Source organism: Orycteropus afer, unplaced genomic scaffold, assembly GCF_000298275.1.
Source record: "Orycteropus afer afer isolate SDZICR_OR568_19922 unplaced genomic scaffold, OryAfe1.0 scaffold00042, whole genome shotgun sequence".
Lineage (NCBI taxonomy): Eukaryota > Metazoa > Chordata > Mammalia > Tubulidentata > Orycteropodidae > Orycteropus > Orycteropus afer.
This window is the reverse complement of record NW_006921629.1, coordinates 12,567,016-12,576,478: the sequence shown is the minus strand read 5'-3', so window position 1 is coordinate 12,576,478 and position 9,463 is coordinate 12,567,016. Positions and strand designations below refer to the sequence as shown.

General features: G+C 38.7%; 1 protein-coding gene across 1 annotated transcript in view; it reads right to left on the bottom strand.

Moving 5' to 3' along the window:
- Window positions 1-9,463, bottom strand: part of ASPA (aspartoacylase) — a 17,475-nt gene that overhangs the window by 2,146 nt on the left and 5,866 nt on the right. Inside the window, exons 3-5 of the mRNA XM_007937473.2 lie at window positions 8,594-8,687; window positions 6,281-6,388; window positions 2,150-2,259 (exon numbers count right to left, since the gene is read on the bottom strand). Of these exons, the coding sequence (XP_007935664.1) occupies window positions 2,150-2,259; window positions 6,281-6,388; window positions 8,594-8,687 (312 nt within the window). The remainder of the gene's footprint in view (window positions 1-2,149; window positions 2,260-6,280; window positions 6,389-8,593; window positions 8,688-9,463) is intronic.

The following is a 9,463-nucleotide window of genomic DNA, read 5'->3' as shown; positions in this document are numbered from 1 at the left end:
CACAAGAAGATGTGTTGAGAGATATATGAGTGATCTGACTAAATAGAAACTCCTTGACACAAAACTCAAAAAATTTCAAGTGTTGTTGCCTGTTATGACATTGTCACACTGCTATTTCTTATACTTGTTATTTTTGTCACCTACAGTGTTTTCCTCCTTTATTTTCCCCAATCTTTACCTTCCTTGTCTTTAATATACTATGGTTCCTTCTCCAGGATTCCACTAAATTACAAAGCAGGACTTACACCACAAATCTGTCTTGTTGAGCAGGATGTTATTAAATTTCTAGTTCTATTTCACATGTGTATATAACATATGGATATTATCTCCTTGAGGATTGTCATAGTTTCTTATATATCTTCCCACATTGTGCTTGGCATGTATTTGGTACAAGAAAATGGTTTGACTACAAAACTATAGTCTATTAGGCAGACCTGAGGAAGCTCCCACAACTTCTCTCCAGGTCTCTGGGTGGCTTATATTGAAATAAGCCCTGAAGGACAACCAGTACTCCCAACCCTACTGCTTCTGGCTCCCTCTTTGGCTATATCCACTCTTACTCTTCTCAAAGGGGAATGCAGCAAACACAGAAAACCCTAAGGTCATAGGACGGTGGTGATATGATGAATGACAGTGTTTGGCAAGGGCCTTTAGAAGAGGGGTAGCCCATAGCCTAAGGCTTCTTGAAAGTTGGTGAATTTAAGGAAAAAGGATCCCAGCTGGAGAGAATAGACTCCAAAGGTGGACCAGGGAGTTGCTCCACAAGGTCTTGCTGGAATAAGCCAAAATGGGGGTATTATTATCATTTCCAGTTTCTGACAGCATGCTTGGTAATGGCCTACAATAGTATTGACACCCTTAACCAAAACTCCCTGCTTTTCCCAGATTTGAACGACCTTATACTCTCCTAAAAGGAGCTCTGGTTGTGTAGTGGTTAAGGCATTTGGCTGCTAAACCAAATGAAGAAAGATGGGGCTATCTGCTTCCATAAAGATTTACAACCTTGGAAACCCAGTGGGGTTGCTATGAGTCAGAACAGACTCAATGGCAGTGAGTTTAGTTTAGTTTTTTGATACTCTCCTAAGAGGCAGGGTTTCTTCTTCCTTCACTGTGCTGATATGACACAAGGTGATCAAACCAGGCAAGAGACAGACATTGAAGTTCTGAGGAGAGTTAGAGAATAGTGGCAGAAAACTTTCCAAAGAAAAAATTTCTATTTTTTTGCTCTAACTTTACTCTGTGGTGATCACAGGGAGATAATAGTAATATGTTCAACTGCAAAGAATATTAGTTCTGAGTTTGCCATTAATAGCTATATGGCTGTGGGAAGCACATACCTTCTGGACTTCAGTTTCCTTACAATAAAATGATATTACAATTCCTACCCATTATATTCAGGTAGGAATTTCACCTTCTCTGAGAGGCCTTATTTGATGACTCCTTCCCCCTACCTCATCATTCTGTTACATATACCAAACCAAACTCAGTGCCGTGGAGTCGGAGCTGATGTATAGTGAGCCCTCTGTGGGTTTCTGAGGCGGTATCACTATGGAAGTAGATTGCCCAACCTTCGTTCCCAGGAGTGGCTAGTGGGTTTGAACCACCAGCCTTCTGGTTAGCAGTCAAATGCCTTAGGCACTACACTAGCACTTGGTAATTTATCTTTATTTCTAGAGCACAGTTCAATCTTTAATATATGTAGGTTATAAGTTCCATGGGAGCTCTGGTAGCATAGTGCCTAAGGCACTGGACTGCTAACCAGAGGGCTGGTGGTTCAAACCCACCAGCAACTCCTTGGAAGGAAGATGGGGCAACCTACTTCCGTAGTGATACTGCCTTGGCAACCCAAGGAGGGGTCGCTATGAGTCGGGTCTGACTCGACGGCACATAACAATAACATAACAACATAAGTTCCATGAAAGGATAGGCCATGTTCATTGATGTATTACCAGAGCCCAGCACAGGATATGCTCCATAAATATTTATTGAGTGAAAGTCTGAATATCTTCACTCAATAGTCTGAAAACAATACAGTGTTTTTTGAGAAAATCAAATGAGCTAATGTGTATACAATACTTTATGAAAGCATCATTTAGTCAAAGGTAAGGCATCATTATTTTCAATATTTTAAAGAAATGGTGAATGTTACCTGCAGATTAGGATGGATAAAAGCAGCAATTTCTCCACTTTCATTCCTAGGATAATCAACTTTCTCCATTATTTTATAGACTTCAATAGCACAGGAAGGAAATTCTTTTCCTGTGGCAAAAAACAGTATACATAGCAACCAAAGAAATCTGAAAAAGGAAGTTTACATATTAAGGAAGAAAGACCCACTCCCCCATCCCTCACTCCCCTAATGAAGATGGATGGTTACAAGGAGAACATACTACATTTAGTTAAGAATGTTCATAAACAACACTAAGCCAGAATATGTTGTTGAATTATTCCTATTGGAAGCTGTTGACAAATATGCCTATGATCAGAGGTAGAAACCAGAATTTTAAAAGACAATGTGGGAAAAAAAGAGCATAGGGCTGGGCATCAGGACCCCTAGGTTCTAAGCTCCTAGCTGTGCGATCTTGAGCAAGATGCTTACCTTCTTTAGGTTCACTTTCTTTACCTGTCAAAGGGAGATTTTGAATAACCTTATATAGGAAGGTCCTTCCAGTTCTGGCATTCCATGATTGCATATTTTCTGGAGGATTTTCAGCAAGTTAAGTGACATCAGCATAGTGCTTTTCCTTTTTAACTGGGTGCATCAAACCCTGGACCATTCCTGAGCAGTGAGATCGTAGGATGCAGGCAGTCTGCCAACAATTGAGCTCAACTTCCAAAGATGCAGCAATACTAAACAACCCAACACCCAGAAACTTGGAGTCGTTTATATCTATACCAGACAATTGCTGAGCAAATGGGTTGAACTTTCATTCAACACAGGGCCTATAGTGTGCTATGGTCCCAACTTTTTACCCTTGAAGCAGAAAGCTGAAAGCTGGAATGGGGATACTTTTTCATGCCTTCTGTATCAATTAGCTTTTGCAGGATAACATACAGCATTAGGATTTAGTGCCTTAAAACAACAACTCTTTAATTTAGCTCAAGATCCATCCTGTGGGTTGTGTTGACAGTTCCACTGGTCTGGGCTGTCTTGGTTAATTTCTGCTTGGTTTGCTCATGCACTTGCAGGAGCTGGCAGGTCAGTTGGAGGCTCAGTGATCTAGGATGGCCTTAATCTCATGTCTGTCACCTGACAGGCAGTCAGCTGGAGTTGTATGCATTGGCTCGGATGTCCAGGCTCTGTGCTTCACAGCTTCTTATTTGCTGGCAGACTATCCTGGACTACATGGTGGTGGTCCAGGGTTCCCAAGAGCAAGGAGAAAAAGTTCCAATGTGCAAGTGCTTTTCAAGCCTCTTCTTGTGCATGGAGCAAGTCACATGGCCAACTCAGATTCAGGGTATGGAGAAATACTCCATCTCTTGATAGATCTGAAATATCACATTGCGAAGGGCATGGATGCAAGCAGGAGAAGAATTTGGGGCCATTTTTGCCAGCTACCACACCTTCAAGATGAAGATGGAAACTACAGATTTCATCTATTTAAACCAGAAGGTCCATTGGGAGGAAAGGAAAAAGTGGTAGAACACTAAGGATTATGCTTTTCTACTTAGAATCTCAAAGTTGGAAGGAGTCTTGAAAGCCTAACTCTAATCTAATGTTTGATTAATCTCTGTGTCGTTCTGGTCAAGTGGTCGGTCATATTACTCCTGTTTGAACAACCTCACAAAATGTGGCCCATTATTGATCAGCTTTATTAATTGGAAACTTGTACCTTGAGGTAATTTTTTTAGCCCCGTTACTCTATTCTGCCCTGTGGGTCACAGAAAATATGTCTAATTGCTTTTCTATATAGAACTTCTGAAATTCTGAAATAAAATTGCACTTAAGCCTTCTTTTGCCAATCTAAATATCCTCAGCTCCATCAATCATTATTCATATGCGGTCTGTTAAGTGAGAAGGTATGCAAAAGTATTTTGTAAACTGTGAAGTTCTATGTACATCTTAGGGATTATTCTTATTATGGTTTTCAAACCCTTCGCTATTCTCACCTCTTTCCTATGGCTCAGCTCCACTTGATAGATGTCCCTTCTGAAGGATGAATTCATAGTTATTCACAGTTCTCAAAATTATCAAAGGCAGAAAGATCATCACCTCCCTCATTCTGAAATTTTTTAACATAGGAGCGGAAGTTTGTCTTTGATGTACTTATCTTTAAACATTTAGTAGACAGTTGTTAACAACTATTAGGACATTTTGGATCCGCCATCTCCACCCGGATATTTTCCTGGTAGCCTTCTGCCACCTATCACTTAGATAAACATGTCATGTACGCTCTTATCCAAATCACTGGTAACAATTTTGAGAAGCACAGAGTCAAGGAAGGAGCCCATCTGCACATTTCTGGAGACACTTTTCCAGATGGTTATATTGCTTTTGTCAGCATTTGTTGGATAATGGTGCTCAGTTACGAATCCACCAAATTGGATAGTCAATCAAGCCTCTAAATTAATAGAGGTTGAGAATAGTTGAATTGAAGGGTCCTATGCTTAATGAAATGTTACATAGAAGAACAATAAAACAGATAGAAGAACTGCCCTGGTTGAAGCAGAGGTGATTGTGGTAGGGTGCCTTCAACTATTCTTCCCTACCCCTGTGATGGGAATCTGTAGGATAAGACTTGAAAACCGTGTTTGTTTACTCAGGTCTGTGGACTTTTACCAGAGTGTATAGCTTCTTAACATATTGCGGCTCAATGTACTCACTATTCAAAATATTCTTTTGAATATGCTATGACCTTCCTAACCCTAGTTCTACCAGAAAGTGTAGAACCTGTTCTCAGACAAAGGTGGTAGAGAGCTAATTGTTAGATTTCATGACTTTGGAGTCAAAGGATCACTCAGCACAGAAGAAATTATCATGATCATAGTAGGGTACAAAATCAGCGGTTAATTTTCCCAAAGACACTGACCTATATACCAGCTCTGTCACTATCATTACCTACTCCTCAACAATTCCAAGTCAGCATTTTGGAATAATTATTTACATAGAGTGTTTCCTTGATTTTATTTATTTATTTTTAAATTTTTATTGTGTTTTGGGTGAAAGTTTACAGAGCAAATTCATTCTCCATACAGCAGCTCATACACATTTTGTTTCACGATATTGACTTCACTTCCCACAATGTACAGCTCTTTTCCCACTTCCTTGATTTTTTAAATACAATTGTTCCATACATTGAATAGGACTTTTGTAATATGTCAACATTATCATTATTTCAATTCTGTTTGTTCTGTTTTCATTGATCTAGCTTCCTTTTCCCTCCTTGCCTTCTCATCTTTGCTTTTGGGTAAATGTTGACTGTTTGGTTTCATATACCTGATTGTTTAAGGGAGCACATTACTTAAGGGTAATATTGTTTATTTTGTAAACAAATCTATTATTTGGCTAAAAGGTGACTTCCAAAAATAGTTTAAGTTCCTAGTTCAAAGAGCATATATAGAGTTTTCTATCAGTCTGGTAGGTCTGGCCTTTTTAGGAATTTGAATTTTGTTCCAAGTTTTTCTCCCATTCTACCCAGGACATTCTACTGAATCGTTGGTCAAACGGTCGGTAGTGGTAGCTGGGCATATCAGCTAGTTCTTCTGGGCTCAAGTTAGAAGAGGTCATGGTTTGTGAGGGCTATTTGTCCTGTGAACTAGTTTTTTCTTTGAGCCTTTGGTTTCCTTCACTCTCTTTTGTTCCATATGAGTAGAGACCAATAGTTGTATCTTAGATAGCTGTTTGCAAGCTTTTAAGACCCCAGATGCTACTCACCAAACTAGGATGCAGAACATTATTTTTTGTGACTCCCCCCGAAAAAAAACGAAAAAATATTTCACAAACTAGGGTCTAATTGAGGAGCTCTGGAAGCATAGTGTCTATGGCACTTGACTGCTAACCAGAAGGCTGGTAGTTCAAACCCACCAGCCACTCCTCAGAAGGAAGGTTGGGCAATCTACTTCTGAAGGGATACCACCTGGGAAACCCAAGGAGGGGTTGCTAAGAGTCGGGTCTGACTCGACTGCAAACAACAACAACAACAACAGCAGGGTCTAATTGTTATTTCAACATTAGGAGTTAAGTCATTATGTGTCCTCATCTCATCTTTCTTTTCTGGTCTGTTTATGTGTTTATACATATGAACTAGCAATTAAAGAAAAATTCCCACCTGCTACTTACCTTCGTTGAAATGATGTATAAAATCAAGAGCATGTTTAATCATTTTTCTCATTTGATCCAAAATATCAGCTCTTAGAACCCCTTGAGGTTGAGGACCAACCTCAATACCTAGGTACAAAATGGGAAACTGTTACATTTATGTAAGTATCAGAATATCTTGTAAAATTAAGCGTCTTGATATGTGTAGATCTACAATCCTATCATTAAGAATTAAAAAGGTAGCACTTTTAGCATTATGGAAAATGTCTAAAACATAATGTTAGGTAAAATATAAAGCAGTACAAATTATATGCATAATGAATAAAGAGTGGGAGAGAACATGAGAAAAAATTAAAGAGTTTTGTTAGAGTAGTAAGATATTGTTGTCTTTTTTTATTTAAATTCTATTTGGCATTGTAAAAATATTTAGAAAATATAAAAGGGATACACAAACTATGCTGACAAAATAGTAAGAGTTAAACCCACTGTCATTGAGTCAGATTCAACTCACGGTGACCCCTCCTTGGGTTTCCGAGGTGGTATCACTACGGAAGTAGATTGCCTAATCCTCCTTCTGAGGAGTGGCTGGTGGGTGTAGTAAGTAGCTATAAAAAGAAATTTTTAGAGACAAGTTTGACGGAAGGTAGGATATCTATTTAGTCCAAGAAAGCTAGACTAGATGACCCATGGATTTAAGTCACTATAACAATCCATGCGATCCTTTAGCAACATTTTTGCCCTTAACATAACAACTCATCCTGACACAATAGTGCAATGGTTTTAATTTTCTGTAGGAAGAAAATTGTACTTATTTCTTCTTACCGCAATACAACTATGTCTGTACAATCAGTCCTATGTCCTGTGGCTGTCAATCATCCATCCTTACAGCAAGAAAAGCATTCTTTCTTTAAACCACTTACCTAGGCCCACTTCTCCTGTTCAAATCTTCCACACACTCATTTCTTTAATCATCACCCTATCCTTTTCAAGGATGTTTATATAGTCAACAGCCTTGGAAGACAGATGATGTCTTCCTGGCAGAAAAGGGCAGGTGTGCCTACTGCCCATTATAGAAGATTGAAGTTCCCTTAGCTCAGTCTTTGCTCCTGGGATGAAACCACTGGTATGTTTACACGTTACCTGGCCCTTTTCATATACCCTGTGGAAGTGGGGCTTGGGAACCAGCACAAATGATGACTCTGCTGCTGCTGTTGTTAATAAATTATCACTTGTCTCTGGCGCAGGAGTCTTGTGTCTTATACCTGATCCATCAAACAGTGGTCAACTAACTTGCCAGCTTCAGGTGGGTTAAAATCTCAGAGTCTTTATAATCCTTGACAAAGAGAGACAGAAAGCAGTCTGGAAGACTTAAAGATCATAGTTCTCTGGGACTACAAGTACCTTGGAGAAACAGATTTACTTCCTTTCTGGCCCAATCAAACCTGATTACTCTGAATAAACTCAAGAATGTATGAATTTATTACCGAAGTTAGAGGACTAATGTTTCATATATAGTCATAGTTATAGGAATTGTATGATAAGGCATAGTTGTATATATCTATGTGGGATGTGTGATTAAAATTGTGATTAGCAATTATTTCTAAATTTTAATTGTGTAAAAAAAAAAACCCAAAACCAAACTCACTGCCATTGAGTTGGATCCGACTCAGTGACCCCTCCTTGGGTTTCCAAGGCAGTATCTCTACTGCAGTAGATTGCCTAATCTTCCTTCTGAGGAGTGGCTGGCAGGTTTGAACCACCAGCCTTCTGGTTAGCAGTCAAATGCGACCACGTCATCAGAATTCCAACTAATACTTATTAAACATACGTGATTAGGCTGCAGAAGGGGTAGGACAGAGAACTCTAAGATAATGGAGATAACACTATAGCAGGAATGACATGGTATCTACCAGAAGCTTTGGGGCCATTGTACATGACATTCTCTTTGCTTCATAGCGTTCTCTGAGGACTAGGCCTGGTCCACTAACTGTTTAAGGAAATTTGTGGAGTAACTTATTCTTTCTGGAATGGGGTCAGGGAAGTCTCTATATATGGAGATGACATTTGGACTGGACCTTGAGGATGATAATTCTGCTAGACTAATTTGGAAGAACTGAGCTTTACAGCAAAAGAAACAATATGAACAAAAACAAAGTTCTGGTTAACGTAATGAAGGAAATTGAGTGCTTGCCTGTCTAGGTTTAATAACCTTATTACTTGAAAGTTATTAGCCAAATATGCAAGGTAGCTATAAATATTCTTTAAAAATACTCTTCTTGGAGTTTCAGTTAGGACATATTTTGTTCAGTTATGACAGTGGGAAATAGGACTTACCGACAGGATATCTGGCTATAGAACGAGTAGTTGCGTATTTGAGGGAAGGGTGTTCAATAAGATAAATATAGCAGGGTAACGGAGCCAAACAAGTCTGAAAAGAATTTATAACATCTTTCTTAGTAGGTAAAGGCCATTATGTTTTCTTCTCTTTTTTGCTACAGGCTCAATAATGCTTTCAATACATTTTTCTTGATCAACTAAGATTCGTAAAACTGCTTTATGAAATGCACTCTAAAACCCAATGTTATAACTTTGAAAACATATAAATTAATTACATATACAGTAAAATTATACATAATTTTCTGGGTAAAATGCACATTAAGCAATTCTCCAGAATCATGATTGAAAAATATGAAATAAATTTTCCATCTAAATGGATTTGATCATTTTTATCACTGGTTACACTTACTATTTGGCTTAGTATTGGTTCTACCTCTGTGGCCCAGCTTTCTACAGAGAGTCACCCTGCGCCCTTATCTTAATGAGCATTGAAGCCCTGACTCAGTTTTGATAACACTGCAGTTCTTTTGCATCTGGCAACTAAAGCATTCAGCTATCTCTTCAGTGATTAACAAAGAATAGCTTCATGATGATCTCCCACAAGAACTACTATGTAGCTACTGTCAAACACTCAAGGGAAACAAGAATAATAGCTAACCTTCACAACCTGCTCGGTATTGTGCTAAATGCTTTAAATACTTTGCATAATTTATGGATTTTAACAGCCATTTGAGGTACTATTATTATGCTAATTTTACGAAACGAGGAAAGTAAGATTTGGGGAGTTGAGTATCTTGTCCAAGATTAGTGAGTGAGAAAATGAGCATTAGAATGCAAGTCCTCCTGGCTGCACAGGACAAACTCTTT